Raw genomic sequence first — 21,724 nt, 5'->3', positions numbered from 1 at the left:
AAATTAAAGGAAAAGATGGTTTGAAAAAAATTGCATGAATATGCTCTTCGTTGTGTCAGATTTCTAGATAAACTAAACCACTAAAATGATTTTCTTCTTTATGTGAGGTCCTAATGTAAATTCTCAGATGGATTTCTTTGGGTTTTATTTAATTTGCTACAAATGTTAAGAAAAAACTTTTTAGACAGACATATTTTTGTTGAAACTATCAAAGCAGCACGTGAAAATAACTTTTATATCTCACTTCTGTGTTTCTTACCTAGGTGAGATTAGTAATGATCCCATAACATTTAACACAAATTTAATGGGTTACCCAGACCGTCCTGGATGGCTTCGATATATCCAAAGAACACCATATAGCGATGGAGTCCTTTATGGGTCTCCAACAGCCGAAAATGTGGGGAAACCAACGGTCATTGAGGTAATTTACTTAGAGCAAAATTATATTCTTGTTTATTTGTAATTTGAGTTTCAAATGCAATTAAAGTTATATGGCAGTGGTTTTCAGTATTTTATGCATGGAAAGACATGAGATAACATTTGGAAATATACCATTTCTTTCTGTTCATCTACAGAGTTTTCTGTTTCAGCTTTTATATATAAAAAGGGCAGTCTAAATTAGTGAAAAAAATTAAAAGACATTTAAAATAAATAGATTCCTATGAATTATATTTAAGAAGATGAATCTACTTATTTCCTCCAGATTTTAAATTCAGATTTCATGTTCATTCAAATACAAGCATTTAAACAGATGTCTTTTGAGCCCCTACCATGTACTGAGCATTATGATAGGTGTTCATGGTAGAAAAATGAATAGTAGCCATCCCCTGCCATGTCTTACAGTTCTGGGGTTGAAGCACTGGAATGGAAATTCAGACTTAGCCAACACTGACATAACTGTTATAATAAGAAGGTGCTGTCTGATGCAGAGTTGTAAGAGGGTAAATAGAAATTCACTAAGTAGAAGGAAGGGTATTTTAGGAAGAAGATACAGCACATCAAAATCTTGAGGCATAAACAAAACCACATGGTCTTAGAGAACTTTAGAGGTAGTTAGAGGACAGCATGCACTCCAGAGGCCAAATGATGGGAACAGAGGTGTTGATGCTGATATGGGCAGATCTTGGAGGGCTCTGTAAGCCATGCAGATATGTTTGACCTTGACTTTGGGAGTTATGGTGGTGCTATAATTAATCAGCTTTTTATCAGTACCTGACATCATACTTGGAAGATATTAGAAATTAAGACAATAAGGACTTCCCTGGCAGTCCAGTGGTTAAATCCAGTAGTTGCTGCTGCTGCTGCTAAGTCACTTCAGTCATGTCCGACTCTGTGTGATCCCACAGACGGCAGCCCACCAGGCTCCTCTGTCCCTGGGAGTCTCCAGGCAAGAACACTGGAGTAGGTTGCCATTAAGGCTCCACATTTTCTCTGCAGGGGACATGGGTTGGATCCTTGGTCAGGGAACTAAGATTCCACATGCCATGTGGCATGGCCAAAATAAAAAAAGATATTAAGACAATAAAAACAATGATGACGTCAAACCTTTAATGGGAATTAATTTTTTTTAATGAATGGATATAAATGCTAAAAGTGTTTCACTTTACTATACCTAACAAAATCAGAATTACACTGGCAATTAATGGCAAGAGAGTTCTACAGTTTTAGGCCTCAATGCCTCTAAGATCTTAAATTGGAATTAAAAAAAATTTTATTATTATTTTTTAATTTTATTTTATTTTTAAACTTTACAATATTGTATTAGTTTTGCCCAACATCAAAATGAATCCGCCACAGGTATACCCATGCTCCCCATATTATTTTTAATTGAAGGATAATTGCTTTACAATATTGTGTTGGTTTCCTCTAGATATCAGCGTGAATGAGCCATAGGTATACCTATGTCCCCTCCCTCTTGAACTTAACTCTCCAGTTCTATAAAGACTTACTGGTAGTGACCAGGGCACCAGCATCGGAACTGCTTGTGGAATTGCCAGGGGTTTGCACAGGTCATGGGTGGCATGTTTTCTACCACCAGAAATTTGTAGTAATTTTACAAATTCTCAGGAGGCTACATGCTTTGCGTTTTTCTCCAAAGTTTTAATCAGCCATGGACTGTGGATATGAACTTCCATGTTGACTGAGAGAAGGTGTTTCTTCATCTGAACTGAAGTTTGTATTAACATGACTTTTCGATGATGTCTGTCTATAAATCTGCTTTCTTAAGGCAGTGTTGATATAGAATATATGTAGATATAGGAAAGTTATTTGGAGTTATTGTCAAAATAATTCTTAAAATATGTAGTCAAGTTATAAAAGAAGTATATAAATGGAAGTCACCACATTGCTAGATTCAAAAAGAAAAACACAGTTACCTGGATAGATTCAAAGAAAGCGTTGACTAAAATTCAACACTTCTTCTTGATAAGAGAAAAGAAACTCTGAGCACACTAGGAAAGCAAGTGAGCTTCCTTAACCTAATAGGTTATATATGGAAACTAATAGCAAACATCATTTTTTTAATGGGAAAACACTAGGAGAATTCCATTTAAATTCAGGAACAAAACAAGGATAGCTCCCTTTATCACATCTATTACAGAATATTTTAGAAGTCCTAACCAGTGCAGTAAATAAAGAAATTTATAAGTGTTTGAAAGGAAGAAATGGAATAGTCAATGATATAAAGAGTCTGTAGGCTATTAAAATCTTAAGAAAGCCTGGCAGTTAGTTATAGGATTGATATAAAAAACTTAATCATATTTATTTATTAAATAAGTATTGAGAAAAATGCAAGTTTTTAAAAGATACCATTTTTAGCAATAAAATTCTAATGTACTTGGAATAAATCTAACAAAAGGTATATATGGGAAAAATTATAAAATTTTATTGATTTTAAATAGTGCCTGAATAAATAAAAAGCTATTCTATCATTCAGGGATAAGAAGACTCAAAATCATGAAAGCATTGATTTCTCCCTAATTGATCTATAGATTCAGTGCAGTTCAAATAAAAAAATCTCAATAGGTTATTTCACAAAACTTGACAACTAAAATTGTCTAGGTCTAAAATTGATAAATTAATGGCCAAGAAAAATCAAGACTTTTAAAGACTTTCCTTTTAAAGAGGAAAAAAAAAAGGGAGTAAAATTTCTTTCCTTTCCAGATATCAACATTTATTGTGAATCTGTAGTAACCAATCATAAGTTTGTATTGATACACAAATAGAGAAATTAACCAATGAGTAAAATAGGGAGCCCAGAGATAGGTCCATGTACTTAAAGAACAACAGTATATATCTAAAGAAATGGTACCACATATCACAGATTAGGGAAAAGGAAGCCTATTGGCTGAAACTCAGCCGCATGGCAAACATAAAATTAGATTCTTACTTCCCAAGAAATACAGAATTCATGTCTAGGTATATTGAAGATTTAGCACATTTTTAAGCTATTATATAAAAATGTAGATTTATCTCTGGGCTTTCTGTTTTGTTCCACTGATCTGTATTTCTGTCTTTGTGCCAGTACTGTACTGTCTTTATGACTGTAACTTTATAATATAGTCGGAAGTCAGGAAGGTTGATTCACCCAGAGATAAATCCATGCACCTATGGACACCTTACCATTGACAAAGGAGGCAAAAATATACAATGGAGAAAAGACAATCTCTTTAACAAGTGGGAAAATTGGTCAACCACCTGTAAAAGAATGAAACTAGAATACTTTCTAACACCATACACAAAAATAAACTCAAAATGGATTAAAGATCTAAATGTAAGACCAGAAACTATAAAACTCTTAGAGGAAAACATAGGCAGAACACTCTCTGACATAAATGACAGCAAGATCCTCTATGACCCACCTCCCAGAGTAATGGAAATAAAGACAAAAATAAACACATGATACAAGCTTTTGCACAATGAAAGAAACTATAAGCAAGAATAAAAGGCAGCCTTTAGAATGGGAGAAAGTAATAGCAAATGAAATAACTGACAAAGAATTACTCTCCAATATACAAGCAGCTCAATACCAGAAAAATAAACAACCCAATCAAAAAGTGGGCCAAAGAACTAAACAGATGTTTCTCCAAAGAAGACATACAGATGGCAAACACACACATGAAGAGATGCTGAACGTCACTCAAAACCACAATGAGGTACCATCTCACACCAGTCAGAATGGTTGCCATCAAAAAGTCTACAAATAGTAAATTCTGGAGAGGGTGTGGAGAAAAGGGAACCCCCTTACAATGTTGATAGGAGTACAAAGTGATACAGCCACTATGTAAAACAGTGTGGAGATACCTTAAAAAACTGAAAATAGAGCTGTCATATGACCCAGTAATCCCACTGCAGGGCATGGGCATACACACCGAGGAAACCAGAACTGAAACAGACACATGTTCCCAAATGTCATTGCAGCACCATTTACAATAGCCAGGACATGGAAGCCACCTGGATTTCCATTGGCAGACGAACGGATAAGAAAGCTGTGTATCAGATCAGTTGCTCAGTTGTGTCCGATTCTTTGCGAGCCCATGAATCGCAACATGCCAGGCCTCCCTGTCCATCACCAACTCCCAGGGTTCACCCAGACTCATGTCCATCGAGTCAGTGATGCCATCCAGCCATCTCATCCTGTCATCCCCTTCTCCTCCTGCCCCCAATCCCTCCCAGCATCAGAGTCTTTTCCAGTGAGTCAACTCTTCGCATGAGGTGGCCAAAGTACTGGAGTTTCAGCTTTAGCATCATTCCTTCCAAAGAAATCCCAGGGCTGATCTCCTTTAGAATGGACTGGTTGGATCTCCTTGCAGTCTAAGGGACTCTCAAGAGTCTTCTCCAACACCACAGTTCAAAAGCATCAATTCTTTGGTGCTCAGCCTTCTTCACAGTCCAACTCTCACATCCATACATGACCACAGGAAAAACCATAGCCTTGACTAGACGAACCTTTGTTGGCAAAGTAATGTCTCTGCTTTTGAAGCTGTGTATACACAATGGAATATTACTCAGCCATTAAAAACACATTTGAGTCAGTTCTGATGAGATGGATGAAACTGGAGTCTATTATACAGAGTGAAGTAAGTCAGAAAGAGAAACACCAGTACAGTGTATTAATGCATATATATGGAATTTAGAAAGATGGTAATGATGACTCTATATGCAAGACAGCAAAAGAGACACAGATGTAAAGAATAGACTCTTGGACTATGTGGGAGAAGGCGAGGGTGGGATGATTTGAAAGAATAGCATTGAAACGTGTATTACCATATGTGAAATAGATGGCCAGTGCAAGTTCGATGCATGAAGCAGGGCACTCAAAGCCAGTGCTCTGGGACAACCCAGAGGGATGAGGTGGGAGGGCTTTTCAAGATGGGGGGACACATGTATACCCATGGCTGATTGACGTCAATGTATGGCAAAAACCACCACAATATTGTAAAATGATTAGTCTCCAATTAATTTAAGAAATGTAGAGGAGTATCTTTCTGAATTTGGGGGTAGGAAAGGATATCTTAAATAAAACCTAAATCTTTTTTACTTAAGAGAAATACTTGATCAAGTTACCATAGTAAACTTGTGAACTTCCATTCATCAAAAGAAAACTTTAAAGAAAAGACAACCCACAAACTGGAAGATGATATTTGAAATATATATAACTGACTAATAAGTATGTAAAATATGAAAAAGGACACCTACAATTTCAGTAAGAAAAAGACATGAACAGACATTTTTACAAAGAGAAAACATAAATGCCATTTAAGTAAAGAAGTTTAATCACTATAAGGAGGAATATTCAGATTAAGACTGCAGTGAGAATTTCACCCTCAGTAAAGTTCTTTGGCAGTGGATGTGGGAATTGGACTAATCACTTTTACATAGCTGAATATCATGGTAGCCTATGATCTAGCCATCCCACTTCTACATATGAACTTAAATACTTGCAGGGAATTCCCTGGCATTCCAGTGGTTAGGACTCGGTGCTTTTACTGCTGTGGCCTGGGGTTTAATCACTGATCGAGGAACTAGGATCCTGCAAGCCATGTGGTGTGACCAAAATACAAAAAAAAGGAAATATTTGCAAATGTCCAGCACCCAAAGGCATGCACAGTCATGTTCCTTGAGCAATGTTTGCATAGAAAAACATTGGAGACCCACAAACCAACCGAGACCCAGAAGTCCATCAAGAAGAGAGTAGATAAATAATTCCTGGGACTGTTATTTCACATAGTGAACACTTACAGCAAGAATGAAGTTAGACTTGCCTGGCAGCAGGAATAAATGCTTTACACACAATGCTGGAAAAACCCCACACCTCTGAAGACTAGTTTATGGTCTTTATAGAGTTCAAAAGCTATCAAAGTGAACAATGTATTTTAAACATACATGCATGTATAATAAAACTATATTTAAAACTAATGGGATGATAAACACAAAATCCAAAATGGTTTCTCTGGTGGGAGAAAGGCAAGCAGCTAGGACAGAAGAGAAACACGTGTGTTGAGCCATGATTCACAGGGGTTCATTATACCCTACTACCAAAATATAAGGTTATGAATAAGTATCAAATAATATCTTTAAAAAGGATGAAAACAGCATATCTTTCATCTAACACAAGTAGTGTTTTATCTGTAAATAACTCATATCCATCTATAAAAACATTTTTAGCATTTTAAAAAATTCTTTTAATAATATAGTGAAAAGATTTTGCATATCTTAAATATTTAGTCACTTACATCCATAATTTATTCAGTAGATATTTATTAAGCATCTAAAATAAATCCGCCACTGTTTTAGAAATAAGGTATCCAAAAGTGTACACATGTGCGTATCTCTTTGCTATGAAGGGCTTCACATCATGATAAGTAGACTCTGACAGATGATATTATAGTATTTAAATATCTCATTAGAAATGACGAAAGAACTGAATTCTGTTATAGCTTTTAAAATTAAGCATTAAATATAAATCTGGATAATAAAATCCTTCCTCCCGATTTATGAAAATGTTCTTCACTCTCTTATGTCGCCTATGATTTTAAAAAACTTATTAGAATTATGAAATTTACAATAATGAACTTTCTGATAATTATGTTAAGGCTAGCCAGAAGAATATTACAGTTAATTTGAAAACGTTTAACTTTTTCTTCCTGAGCATTAGCTTTAAGATGTTATAGCAAATAATATTTAGTATTTTTTTCCATTGAGAACATGATTAAAATTTTGCAGAGTAAACTTTTAAACTCGTGAGCATTCCCAAATGTCTTTTGCTTCTTTGCAAACAATAATGCCCCATTTATTTAACGACTAGTCTTAATTTTAGTGTTTGGTTGTGAACCTCATGGATCATGTGTCCCAGCAGAGAGCAGCAAAGAAGTCACTGAATCCAAAAGAAATCTGACAGATTGTGGAGAGAGAAGTTCTTTTATCTTTGTGGAATAATACACTTTTCAGAATATGTACTTTTAAATATTGTTAAAGTTTGAGAATTTTTAATTTCCAAATTCTGATTTTTCACTGTTGTCTCAAATGATACTTCTGATGAGGGTGGTATATTTAAAGCTCATCTGTGGTGCTTAAAATCTTTGATACTGGTTCTGAGTGTGCAAGGTATTTCTGTTGTCTTACTTTTTTATCTCAGTGTCAACTGTGGCTGCGATTACTGCCAGGACACTGCTGGGATGCTAAGACTGTCATTTGTTTTGTTTTGTTTTTTTGAGGTACCGCAGGCCTGTCTGAGTGATTTCATATCTGTTATAAAGTTAATTATTCCTAGATTTTTGAAGCCACATCCTGCTGTTGGCCTTTGCTTTGTTTGTTGTTTGCAGTGGCTGTTTCTGAGTTGACTTTGATGTAAGTTCATTGACTCCACAAACATTTACCAATTTTTTTTGTGAAGGAATTGATTTGTGGTTTTGAGCATGTGCCATCAGACTGTGATCCCTACTGCTGTGCTCCATCGTGAGATATGATTTCCAAAGGGGTCCTGACATCTCCTGACAGTTTGGTGTGCAGTTTAGTACTAAATGCAGACAACACAGAGATACGCTTGTTTTAAAGTGCACTTTCTGATATGATCCTTAAGTTCCATTCAAAAGTACAGAAATAGATTTTGTATGTTTTTTTTCCCCAAGTTTAGAATGGCTCTGGTAAGTAATTCATAATAGTTAATCCATTTACTAATGATGCATCTGCATTGCCACTGGCACTTAACAGTCTTCTATAAAAGGGTTTTTCTGATTTTAACTTGTTGTTTTAGCATGTTTAATAGACCTGACTAATTATCTATTTCCCATAATATTGCTAAAAGCTCTGATTCTTGTTGTTCAGAGAAGGAATATTTTGTAAGTATATAGACAAATAATGAAAATGGAAAGAACGACAATTTGTTTTCATTTAGCCCTTAATGAATTTCATTTTTCAAATAACATTTCACTTCTTTAATATGACTTTCTTTTTCTAATAGATAACAGCCTATAATAGGCGTACCTTTGAGACCGCAAGGCACAATTTGATAATTAATATAATGTCAGCAGAAGGTAGGTATGGGAAAATACGTTATTGATTGTTTCCTTATTTGCAACAAGTATTTCACTTATGTTTTATAGGTATATAAAATCTAGTTCAGGATTTTAAAGCTCCACATACCTACCATACCTAATGAAATAGTAAAATGTAGAAAAGAAAACAAGCAATAAAATTCATGACAAAATATCATGACTTGTTTTGGTGCTGAAAACCTCAGGACAGGGAGCCAAATATAGAAGCCACTTATTTCTCCAGGCCTTGGTTGAATCATCTGTTCAGCGGGACTAATACCATTCCTCTTGTAACTCTGAGGTAAGGAAGCGATCATTTAAGGCTCAAAATGTGCTTGACGTAAGGCTGGTCATAGAATTCATCATTGGTATGATTTTATTTTAAAACCTATCATAGCTTGTAGTCTAGTTGTGTTGATGATAAAGAAATGTTAATGGAAATAAACCATCATTTGGGTCACAGTCTCCTTTCTAAATAGCTAATCATTTAGCTGGAGTAATTGTTGGAGTCCATCAACAATTTAGAATTACACATGCTCAAATTGTTAAGTGATACCTTAGGATTTAGAAGGTTAGGGACACAAGAGTTACTCCGACACTTAGCATATTCTGATGCTGTTTTGGCATTCAGTTGGGAAAGACATACCCCTAAAAACTTAGTGGTTAAAATTTCTAAATCATGGGATGCCATACCAGATATCATTTATGAGGGTGATGGGAGAAGAACTGATACAATATTCCCCCCACCCCATCCCAGCACAGAAAAACAATTCTGTATCCTGAATAGGAAAATTCTTACTTCTGTTTTCTGCTGCTGCTGCTACTAAGTCGCTTCAGTCATGTCTGACTCTGTGCGACCCCATAGACGGCAGCCCACCAGGCTCCCCCATCCCTGGGATTCTCTAGGCAAGAACACTGGAGTGGGTTGCCATTTCCTTCTCCAATGCATGAAAGTGAAAAGTGAAAGTGAAGTCACTGAGTCGCGTCAGACTCTTTACGACCCCATGGACTGCAGCCCGCCAGGCTCCTCCATCCATGGGATTTTCCAGGCAAGAGTACTAGAATGGGGTGCCATTGCCTTCTCCGTCTGTTTTCTAGTACAACACATTTTATCAGGGCCTACTAATTTGGAATTCATAGTAATTCAGTAAAGGCTGTGTTTAAAGTTATCTTTACACTCTATGAAAGAAAGTAATTTCAATAGAAATGAAAATGTAATGCAATACATAATTGAGGAGGATGCTTGATGATTTTGAACCCCTTAACATGAGTTTTTCCTTTTGGCATTTTAGCTGTATTAATTGCAGACAACAAATGTGCTAGTTTAAAATTTAAAATGACTGTTCCTAGCTGCTCAGTTGGTAAAGAATCTGCCTGCAGTGCAATAGATCTGGGTTCGATCCCCGGGTTGGGAAGATCCCCTGGAGAAGGAAATGGCAACCCACTCCAGTACTCTTGCCTGGGGAATTCCATGGACAGAGGAGCCAGGTAGGTTACAGTCCATGGGACTGCAAAGAGCTGGACACGACCGTGCAACTTTCACTGTTTCTTTTATATATGAGAAGAAAGTCCAAGTGCCCATTCCTTTGGCCAGGACAGAAGATTCTCTGTCCACTTTTCCACTTCCCAGGGGCTTTTGTAATTTTGTACCCAGTTGTAATTGGGTACTTGCTGTCAAGCTGTCTATGTAAAATTGGAATATCCTTAATGAGAAGAATGGTTGTGACGTTCCTTTTCCTTGGGGATCTGTCAGTTTAGTTATATTACAGTGGGCTTGGACCACTAACCTCACTAGTATGTTCTCAGAGGGACTCAGAAGTCTTTTGCAAGGTATTTTGAATCCCTACAAGCAAAGAGTTGGACACGACTTAGCGACTGAACAACAACAACAAACTGAAAAATAACCTGGCCTGTGGTTTGAACTGCTTTCTTTTCAAGTCTGGTCTCAGTCTAGTTGACACCGACTATATCCTAACAGGTGATGCTGACGTGTGGGAACCATATTCAAGCAGATACTAATGGAAGACTGCTAGTCAACTATAGGATTGAAAGTTGGCCTGAGGGGCTATTTATCTAAGTTAGGGTTGGGAGAGAACGAATATCTGGGTTTAGAAAGCCTCCTTTTATAGATTATTAGATTGCATTAGATAGTAAGAGTGAGGGGAGGAGGAGAATGAAGGGACAGAGAATGAGATGGTTGGATGGCCTCACAGACTCAATGGACATGAATTTGAGGAAACTCCAGGAGATAGAGGAGCACAGAGGAGAATGGTGTGCCTACCATTCAAAGGGTCACAAAGAGTTGGCCACGACTGAGTGAACAACAGCAGTGGCCAAACCTCTGAAAACCGGTGCACCGCCAGGCAGTCATTTTTCCTTGCTCTTTTTGCTGGAATGCATGTGGTCATTAGGGTATGTGTCTGTGGGCGACCTATACGTGGGCTGTTGGCCCCCAGATAAGGTGAGGAAATGCAGTAACGGGAGCTGAGCATCAGGATAACCATGCTCAGTTCTGTCTCCTGCTGTTTGGGAGCTGCCTCCTGCTCTGGGACGTCTAATGGGAAATGAGTCGTGTGGAATCGCACAATGTGAAGCCCAAGGAGAGTATGTAGAGTGAGTCTCTAAATCAGGTTTTAGTGCCACCACTCTGTTGGCCTCCTGTTCCCTTGGCCTCCGTGGTGTCCAAATATAGCAGGTGCGGGATTTCCCCAAAGTTAGAAAGCTCCGGTGACTCATCTCTAGGAGACTTGGCAAGAGCACTTGGCTGGGTAGCTTATACTGCCTGGAGCCACGGAAGGGTGTGGCAGCTGCCAGCCTCTTTAGGAGCCATGGAAGGTCACAGGCATTAGGGAAGGCCAGGGAGCAGCTCTCCAAGGAGGAGCCTCGATGATAAACAGGAAAAAGTTTTGCATGCTTTTTTTGACAAGTGGATTTAAAAACACCAAATGAAGTGAATAGATGATAGAATTCTAGCCTATTCAACAAACTATACTTGGTATTATTTATAAATATTATTTATTGCCAAGAAACTGTTCTTCCTGACATTTTTCTGCATGACTGTTTCTCAGTATGGGGTGGGGGTGGGGGAAATGTAACATGATTAAGGTACTGTTTATCTATATAAAACAGGAAACATATCTGTATAAAACAGGAAACTTATCTACATCAAAGAGAATAAACAGCATATTTTAGAAGATTACAGATGGGCTATACATCAAACAAATCTAACAAAAGCATAAGCAGAATAAATTACAGTGTAGGAGAAGGGTGAAAAGCCTTCTGGGATTAGGGCTTTGAAAAACTTAATCTTTAGAGACACTACACTCCAGAAAACTCTCCTGAAAACTCTAGAGCCAGAATATCTCCTGACTTCAGCTCTGGCATCAAATGTCCTTTAATATTAAAGAGGTTTCATAATAAATGAGGTCATCGAGGTTTCAGTTATTACATAATTTTTTTATTTATTAAATAAGAATGGACAGATAGTACATGAGTTATAGTAAGTCAGAGGGGAAAAGACCCTGGCGCTGGGAAAGATTGAGGGCAAGAGAAGGGGTCAACAGAGGATGAGATGGTTGGATGGCATCACTGACTCAATGGACATGAGTTTGAGCAAACTCTGGGAGTTGGCGATGGACAGGAAAGCCTGGCGTGCTGCAGTCCATGGGGTCACAGAGTTGGACACAACTGTGCCACTGAACAACAACAGCAATACATAATGTAATTATTATTGGGGACTTTAAATCTGTGGATAGTCCAGAAATTTTCACGGCAGAATCCAAATAAGTAACATGTGCATATTATTATAAGAATTGCTAAAGTTTAATATTTTCTAAGTTCTTACTGTATATTAGGAGCTCTGGTGAGCACTTTATATACACAGTCTCTTTTAGCTCAGGTAAAAATCATGTGAGGTAAGTTCATATGATCTAAAAATTAGCTTCCTCTTCTGAAAGCATGGAGAAAAATACAAGTACCTACTCGCTTTCTGATTGTGAGTATTAAATATGGTAATTCACCTGTTTCCCTTGAAAGTAGCTTTTATTATTACAGAAATATTACTAAACGAGAAGAAAGCTCTTCTTTGTCTTAATAGAACAGCCAGAATATAGGAAATGACATTTTATAATTCAAGACTAAGATTTGAGAAGCTGAAATCAATTATATTTATTTCAAGTTTCTTATATCAAGAGTCTGAATTGGACATTGGGTTGGCTTAAAATATTCTTTTTGGCATCTTTAGAGGGAAATTATTGATGAGACTTTAAGGAGGAAAAAAGCTAGGTAAATCTCTAACAATGTGAGATATGGAATTTCAACAGAAACTTTACGATTTCTCTAGAATATCTAATTATGGAGTGATCCAAAGAATGAAATAGTTATGATTTCAAAGTACTTATTGAAAATGCAGTCAATATTTATTTTAGTTAAATGTAATGTTTTAGCATGCTCTAAAAAGATCAGTAATACTGCAAATTAAAAATACGGTTTTCCATATCCTATATAAGCAACCCACAAACAAGTCCCGGTATTTTGTCATATCTTCTCTATTTGAAAGGATACTCTTCTGTGTCTCAGCTTCCTCCTCTGTTCAAATAGAAATAGCACTGCCTAGGGTTGTAATGATTAAACAACGTGAAAAAGATCTGTCAACTTTAAAACAAGACAAACACAAAATATTTTTCTCAGTTCTGGAAATGCTGCTTCTACCTGGGTACGTTGGCCGGGTGAGGAGGCTGGCAGGCCACTGGCAAGTTAGAGACAGATACGAGATTTGGCGTTTTGCCTTTTCTTTCTTTGTTTCTTTTTTCTATAATTGCAAACTGCCCTGCTGTCCCTTGGATTTGATTACATCATAGATAAAATTCTGGGTCAAATGTATGTGGTGTTTTTAGATAAGATATAGCCTCTGTTACTCGGAAAGCCTTTGAAGTCAGGAATAATATTGTTCCCCAAAGCCAGGACTGTGACACGTCAACAAATCTCAAGTTCTTTTGTTTCCCTTTCAAAAGACTCCCTCATTAAAGGTGTGCATACCCTTTTCCCACCAAAATTAGACTTCCCGTTACCCTATCAAGCAGAATTCTTCATTAAAAATATGAACGTAGAAGAAATGCTGGCCAGCGAGGTTCTTGGAGACTTCCTGGGGGCCGTGAAAAATGTGTGGCAGCCCGAGCGCCTGAACGCCATAAACATCACGTCAGCCCTCGACCGGGGTGGCCGGGTCCCACTGCCCATCAACGACATGAAGGAGGGGTAAGCGGACTTCATCTCATCGCTTTAAGTGTGGATTTTTAAATGTGGTGATATTACCAAACTTAGTGTAGATGGAAGAGGGCCTGTGGCATTTTTCTTTTTAATAAGCGGTAGGTATTGCAGAGATGTGGAAAAAAAATAGCAATTTTCTGTATTGACAAAGAGGTTACGTTAATGGTCCTTTATATCTGATGTTCCAGGTCCTTTGAAAGCTAATTGTAGATCAGGACTTGCATCATAAATTACAGTGCTAAGTCTTTTTTGTACCTTCTGTAGAGAAGCTGATTATTTAGGGCCCTGAGTTTCAAAGGAAATTGATGCCCCAGTTATCAGCTGCAGAAGGACATACAGATTGCTGTAACTTTATTCTAGGAAACTATTTCTTCGCCTTTAACATTCTTTCCACCATGTGGCGATGATTGATGGCTGGGGTGGATTTGAAACCCATTCCTAAAGCCTGGCCTTGTCACTCACAAGCTGGGTGACATTGGGCAAACTGCTGCACCCCTCTGGGCTTCAGCTTCCTCGTCTGCTCCAATGGGAACAACCTTGGGGTTGTGGTGAGGATTAAAGAGAGAATGCATTTGAAAGGGACTTGTCTATTCTCAAGTCTTACAGATATAGAATGTGACTTACACCCTTGTAGGGGTTATAAAACACTTATACCCGAGCACAATGACAGATTGAATGCCCACATTGATGAAATTTTACTGTTTAATTTCTAATCTGCAAATTGAGGCAGATCTGCTTTAAAAAAAAAAAAAACTAAATCCTATAAAAGTACGAGATACAGAATAAATCACATTGTGCGTAACATATGCTTTTCCATCTTCTCTTTTATCCATATTCTTGGTAACATTTATACAGAGGACATCTGGAATTAACCAGAATGTCTGGATTAATAAGAATCAAATGTAAGGGCAACTTCAAAGGAGAACTTTGTTGGAAATAAGGGAAGAAATCCCAAATAGACACAGATAAGGTAGAGTGAGTAGTCAGAAAGGGGATGGAAGCATAAGCAATGACCTGCAAAGTCCAACTCACAAATTTCAGAATTCAGTTGTATCTCGTATGGTATAATAATGGGTTTTTGAAGTCAGTCAAGCATACCTGCAAGTGTTCGGAGAAAAACAGTTGCTTTATTTCTTGCCTGTCTGCTGGTTGGCTTTCTCTTTGAAAACAGAATTCTGGGCTTAACATTTTACTTCAGAGGTTACAACCTGGATCTTTTTCCCAGTGAGTAATTAAATTAGAACCATAGGAGGAGATGAACAGGAGTATCTCCCACATTCTCCAAATGTGGAGTCTATTAAAGAAATGTTTGTTGATTTGGCTCTATTGAGTCTTAGCTGTGTCATGTAGAATCTGTGGTTGCCGTGCACAGGCTAGCTGTGGTGCTGGGCTCAGTAGTTGGAGTGCATGGACTTAGTTTCTCCATGGCATATGGAATCTTGGTTCTCCCACCAGGGATCGAACCCACATCCCCTGCATTGCAAGGTAAATTCTTAACCAGTGAACTGCCAGGGAAGTCGCTGGAGTCTTTTCAACAGTTTCTTAAAGCAATGTGTTCCACAGTGATTGTTAAAACAATGACTAAAAGATGCTGGAGGAAGCAACAGGAAAACCAGTCATTGGTAGAGTCTGCCATGGTTGTGCTTTCTTCTGGACTCACCCCTTCCCTAATCAGTAGTGTAGGCGCCACCCACAGAGGCACTTTTAGCCACCACTAGACTAAATTAAGGGCTTTCCTGGTGGCTCAGATGGTAAAGAATCTGCCTGCAACACGGGAGACCTGGGTTCGCTCCCTGGGTCAGGAAGGTCCCCTGGAGGAGGGCATGGCAACCCACTTCAGCATTCTTGCCTGGAGAATCTCCTTGGACAGGGGAGTCTAGTGGGCTCCAGTCCATGCAGTCACAAAGAGTTGGACGTGACTGAGTGACTAAGCACAGCACAGAGACTAAATTGAGCTAACACCTCTCTAAACCAAACTCTGACTTAAAACAGTACTGTTCAAATGTGTCTAGCTTAAGAATTGCCAGTAGAGTTTATTAAAAATATATCTAGGTTGCTGGCCTCTGATCCCCCTTAGAGATCCTGGATCTTTTGAGTCTAGGGCTGGGCCTGAGCATGTGAGTCTAAATTAAGAACAGAATTTCTTGTTGTACAAGTACTTGTTGGGAATCTAGTCATTAGCTGATGACCCCCAGCACCTGCTAGCAGGAGGCATGTGTTGTCAGTCCCGTGGCATTTATTTGGACCCTGTTGTCTCAGATCCCTTCCCAACTAGAAATGCTTTCCATGAGTTTTAATTTAATGTTAAGCTGCAACCTTTGCAAAGTATTCATATGGTAAGTCATTTAAAATAGAATTTCTATAAATTGTACCCCATGCCAACTTTATTACTCCAGTGTACCTATATGAGCACCAATGGAGTAGGATCCTACTTGAGTATAATTGCATAAGAAAAATTTGTCCCTGGAAATCATTTTGCATGTTTTTTTTGGTTGTTATGTAATGTCAAGGTAACAAAAATAGGTTTTTTTTTTTTTACCATATTTGCCTTAAATTTAGAATAAATTCAGTGCTTAACTCACCTCTTGTGCCTTTCTTCCTTTTTAATGGTGAATATCATGATTCTTAATTCACTTGTTGAACTTTTGGGGGGGCTTCCCTGGTGGCTCAGCAGAAAAGAATTCACCTGCAATGCAGGAGATGTGGGTTCAATTCCTGGTCAGGAAAATTCCCTGGAGAAGGAGATGGCAATGTACTCTGGTATTCTTGCCTGAGAAATCCCATGGACAGAGGTGCCTGGTGGGCTGCAGTCCATGTGGTCATAAAAGAATTGGATGTGACTTAGCGACTGAATAACAACATCATGATTCCTAATCCACTTATTAAACTTTTTGCCTCTGTACTTTCTTTTGAAAGTAACATGGCCTATAAATGTCATTAAAAATGAAATACTGGAAAGATCAAGGGTATGGTCAGAGATGCAAAGGAATCGCATCACTTTATTTTCTAAAATTTTATTTAAAAATATACTTCAGAAGTATTAAACACCTACTAACTGTGTTCTGCTTTATACTTTGAGTGAGTTTCAGTCCGTGATTTTAAAAAATCTCCTTAAATTATTTCCTATTCTGATGCATGGCAGCCACAATTTACTAACTGAAAAGTTTTCCACATTAGTCAAACTCGCAGCAGATGGCCAAGAGGAGCTCTCAGTAGTAGACCCTCAGAGTAAGCCTCCAGCCCTTCCACAGCCCACAGTGCATTAAATATCAGTCACCAGGAGTCCCTGCTACAGCGCCCAAGCTCCTCGTCTTTCTCAATGTGCATTTTCCCCCCCTCATTTCTGCAGACCTCACTGACAGCTTTTAAACTTCTAAATCTAACAGAAACCAATGGTAAAGATTTCCTTCAGAGTGAATAAGCTCCTGCAAAGGAAAGCTGAACCTCCTGAAAAGATTCCCTTTCACTTTCCAGACCCATAACCCCAGGGCAACTGTGCTCTGTCTCTGGGTGTGGTCTCAGGGCTGCTTTTGCTCTTGACGTTGAGCCAGAGACTAAGGACTCGTGGATGCATTTAGCCTGGGATAAAGCTGGTGGAAAGAGGAGCAGGTTCATATTTCAGTCTGAGCATGGCGTAGCTGCCAACTCAGGGTGAGTGATGTGGTGTAAATGGTGGTTATGAAGGGAATGATGGGGTGTGAGGATTAAAGAATATACTCACTTTTCATAAGAGATTGTCAAACCTACCACTGTTTCCTCTGGTTACCAAAGCCTGTGGATCTAGCCTCAGTCAGCAACAGAGAATCCTAGTTTATTCTCTAGACAATCTCACAGAGTGCCGCACTCTAATTAATTGTCTGCTTTTTGCCCTGTGAAGGGCTCAGAGAGAAGTTACACTTGGAGAAGAAGATGTAAGTCAGAGGCTGCCAAAGACTCATCTGATGCAAGGCCGTGGTCCTGGGCAGTCTATAGTGCTCTGCTCAGTCAGTCCCCATCGTTGGTGTTTGATAAGATAGCCTTTTATTCTTAAATAATGTGCCTCCTGTATTTTTGATGCAACTATTCTTTCTTTTAGGGAATAATGATATGAGATTGGACTTTTTGAGCCTTTAATAACAAAATTGGAAGCCAATATAAGCCCATTTTTATAAATATAAAAATAAGTCAATTAAAAAAAATCCATGCAACTCTGTATCTATATGTCTGTAACTATATGTCTTTAATTTCTATTCTTCTAAGTTCTAGGCATAGATTTATTTTCCTTCTTCCATTGTTTAGCATTTAGTAAATACTTTTTATGGGGGAATAATGTATTACTCTCTAGGGTACAGTTATTTAAAGAATACAGTTGAAACATATACATTATCATATGTAAAATAGGTAGCCAGTGGGAATTTGCTGTCTGATGCAGGGAACTCAAAACCAGTGCTCTGTAACAACCTAGAGGGATGGGATGGGGAAGGAGGGGACATATGTACACCTATGGTTGATTCATGTTGATGTATGGCAGAAACCATCACAAGATTATAAAGTAATTATCCTCCAACTAAAAATAAAATTAAATTTAAAAAATAAAGAGTATAGTCTATGCTCACATCTCTTAGGGACCAGGAAGTAATCAGATAATTAGAAAACAGTGTTGTATGTATCGTAGTTAAGGTATTCATGGAGATGACTCCTCCCCCACTTCTGGTCGATGTCAGAGGGTTCATAGAGGAGATGAGGTTTAAAATATGAGTGCAAATTAGCCATCCTAAAGGAAACCAGTCCTGAATGTTCGTTGGAAGGACTGATGCTGAAGCTGAAACTCTAATACTTTGGCCACCTGATGTGAAGAACTGACTTATTTGAAAAGACCCTGATGCTGGGAAAGATTGAAGGCGGGAGGAAAAGGGGAAGACAGAGGATGAGATGGTTGGATGGCATCACCGACTCAATGGACATGAGTTTGGGTGAACTCTGGGAGTTGGTGATGGACAGGGAAGCCTGGTGTGCTGCAGTCCATGGGGTCGCCAAGAGTCGGACACGACTGAGTGACTGAACTGAACTGAAATGAACAAATTAGCCAGCTCAAAAAATGATAAAGGGAGAGTTTGGGCAGAGGGAGCAGCTTGAGCAAGAGCCATTAGGTGGGAAGAAGCCAGGTGGATTTGGAAAGTTGCTTTGTGTGTGCAAATGGGGGACAGGGACCCACAAATAATAATGACTAAAGAGGCAAAGACCAGAAGACCTCGTACTCCAGGAAGAACTGTTTGGATTTTATCTTGGGTAGCACTAGGGACCTTGCAAACAATCGTGTATGTTAATATTTTCATTTTAGCAAGTAGGCCTGCTGAGCCCCCTGCACTGCACAAGCTAAAAGAGTAGATCAAACCCAAATGCCTCCTTTCTTCAAGCAAGAAAAGCCTCCCACAAAATCCCCCAGAAAGGTCTGAGTCTTGGGTGCCAGTTGATAAGATCATTCTTCCCTTCTTCAGTAAAGAGGAGTAACAAACAGTAGTAGAAGTAGAGTCTAGAAATGACCTTTATTCTTTATTTTTTGTTCTGAATTAGATGCTTTATTTAGTTTTATGTCTTCTTTGTTTTTCATCTTATTTTTAAACTGACTGATATGCACAGAACAGAGAAGTGAACAGAGGCAAGAATCAACATGCATTTTTAAGAGTTCCCAGGTAGCATGTAACGTACCTGGACACTTTCTTCTCTAAACCATCCTCTGTCTCTTATATACATAAAATCACGAATAAAATACATTCATCATTTGGACAACTAGGTAAACAATATAATCATTGGATCTGTTTATCTGACTATTGCTGGAAAAGCAGGAGAGTTTTGACATACTTTTTTTTACCTGTAACATGGTTCTGCACTTTGTATGCGTAAAGACCATAGTAAATGGGTTTTACCTCAAGGGAAATTGAGTTGTTCAAATTGGAAGAAAAGGATTCTTCAGAGGAGCAAGGTTTATTTCGAGTACTCAATTCCTAAGATTGTGAGTCACCGTGTTTTGTTAACATTTTCTTGAGAGCCTTGTACTTGATAATACACTGCCATGCCATCTGTTTACATATATTTGAAAGTTTGAAAGCATGGCTAAGATCATAAATGTAAAGATCATCCTCATTTCTCTTCATAAAAATTTTTAATTTCTGCCTACCAAAAAGCTAGCCTGTCAAAATAGCTGTAAATCAAAAACTGCATATCAAAGATCTAGGAAAAGAGCAGATTATGAAAAATATATTTTAGCATGTATAGCATGAATTATTATAATTATTACACATGGCCTCATACAAATTTATCTTTTAAAAAGCCAAGATGTTAAAACTTACTGGCTGTACAAAACAAAAAACAATAAATACCTATTTTTTAACCTACAAGTCTAATCCAATATGTACTTCTCTGGAGTAGTCTGTTTGCAGTTTTTAAATTAACTTGTTTATTTTTCCAATTTTGTTATAATTGATGATGTAACATTGGATAAGTTTAAGGTGCACAGCATGAAGATTTGGTAGAAGTATATGTTATGAAGTGATCACCACAATAACTTCAGATAACATCCATTACCTCACAGTTAGTTTTTATTTTCTTGTGATGAGAACTTGTAAGAACCAGTTTCTTAGCAGCTTTCAAATATACAAATGCTTCTGTTTCTAAACCGGTATCTTTCCTGCTGCAGATAGACGCCCTGAGGACAGGGAGGGAGACTGAGTTCCAGGTGCATAGTCAGGGTGCTGCTGCTTCACGCCCTTGACTAGAACTGGGGTGTTGGCTGTGGGAAGGGACAGAGTGGACAGGTGTGTGCGAGAGCTCTTTCAGGGCAAATGTCAGAGACAGATGATAGGGAAAAGGACGGGAGTCAGTGATACTGGGGCTTGAGCATCTGCCCTTGCCAATCACTGAGAGAGAAGAAGATGGAAGGGGTGACAGGTGGAGGTGGGATAGGGTGATGATGAGCTCAGTTCGGAACATACTAACTTTGTGAAGCTGCTGGATCGTCCAAGTGGAGATGAAAGTAATTTGGCAGTGTGTGTCAACTGTCATAAAAATGTTTCCACTTCTAGGCATCTCTTTTAAGATAGTAATGTTAAAGAATATGCACAGAGATCATCTTTACAGTATTATTTATAACATCAAAACATTAGAAGCAACTTATGTGGCCAGCTCTGAAATAATTATGAATAAATTCATGTGCACTTAAAAATTATATTCCTATAAAAATGTAATTGCAAAGACTATAAAATATGGAAAAATGCTTATGAGAAAAATGCTTATGATGCATTAAGTGAAAAAGTGGGATACAAAATTATAGTTTGGAGATGATTGCAATTAGGTTAAAATATATGCACTTGAAAAGTATTCTGCAAGGTACATTGGAAAATGAAAATCATGATCTTGGTAATAGAAATTAATTGTTTTTATATCCCAAGTTTTATGTAATGTTTTTATATTGCTTTTGTAATTTGAGGGAAAAAAAAAACATTTCAGAGCACCCAAAACTGATGCTTATGCCTATTTATGTTATCTTGAAGTGAATTAATTTAAAATCTTACTAATTATAAATGCAAATCAATGTTATGTAAAAGCAAGAGGACTTTTAACAATTTTTGAAATATTTAATTTCTGTATTTACAAATATATTTCACAGTTATCAAGGAAAAATATGGTCTTTGCAAGGCAGTTAATAAGAGGATAGAAATTGGCTTTATATGAAGCTTAAGAGTAACAAGTTGTTCTAAATGGAATGTATTTCTCTTTTAAAATTTTTATTGCAGAGTAGTTGATTTAGAATGTTGTGTTAGTTTCAGGTATGCAGCAAAGTGAGTCAGTTATACATATACGCATATCTGCTGTTTTCCAGATTCTTGTTCCGCATAGGTCATTACAGAGTACTGAGTGGAGTGTCCTGTTCTATGCAGTAGATC

At 37.8% G+C, this 21,724-nt stretch overlaps 1 protein-coding gene across 8 annotated transcripts in view; it reads left to right on the top strand.

Moving 5' to 3' along the window:
* Nucleotides 1–21,724, top strand: part of SGCE (sarcoglycan epsilon) — a 71,275-nt gene that overhangs the window by 27,864 nt on the left and 21,687 nt on the right. For all 8 annotated transcript variants that reach the window (XM_010803992.4, NM_001075145.1, XM_015468070.3 and 5 more), the window contains 3 exon segments: nucleotides 264–421; nucleotides 8,462–8,534; nucleotides 13,592–13,790. In XM_010803992.4, the coding sequence (XP_010802294.2) occupies nucleotides 264–421; nucleotides 8,462–8,534; nucleotides 13,592–13,790 (430 nt within the window).

This window comes from Bos taurus, chromosome 4 (assembly GCF_002263795.3).
Source record: "Bos taurus isolate L1 Dominette 01449 registration number 42190680 breed Hereford chromosome 4, ARS-UCD2.0, whole genome shotgun sequence".
Lineage (NCBI taxonomy): Eukaryota > Metazoa > Chordata > Mammalia > Artiodactyla > Bovidae > Bos > Bos taurus.
This window is presented reverse-complemented; position numbering and strand designations above follow the sequence as displayed.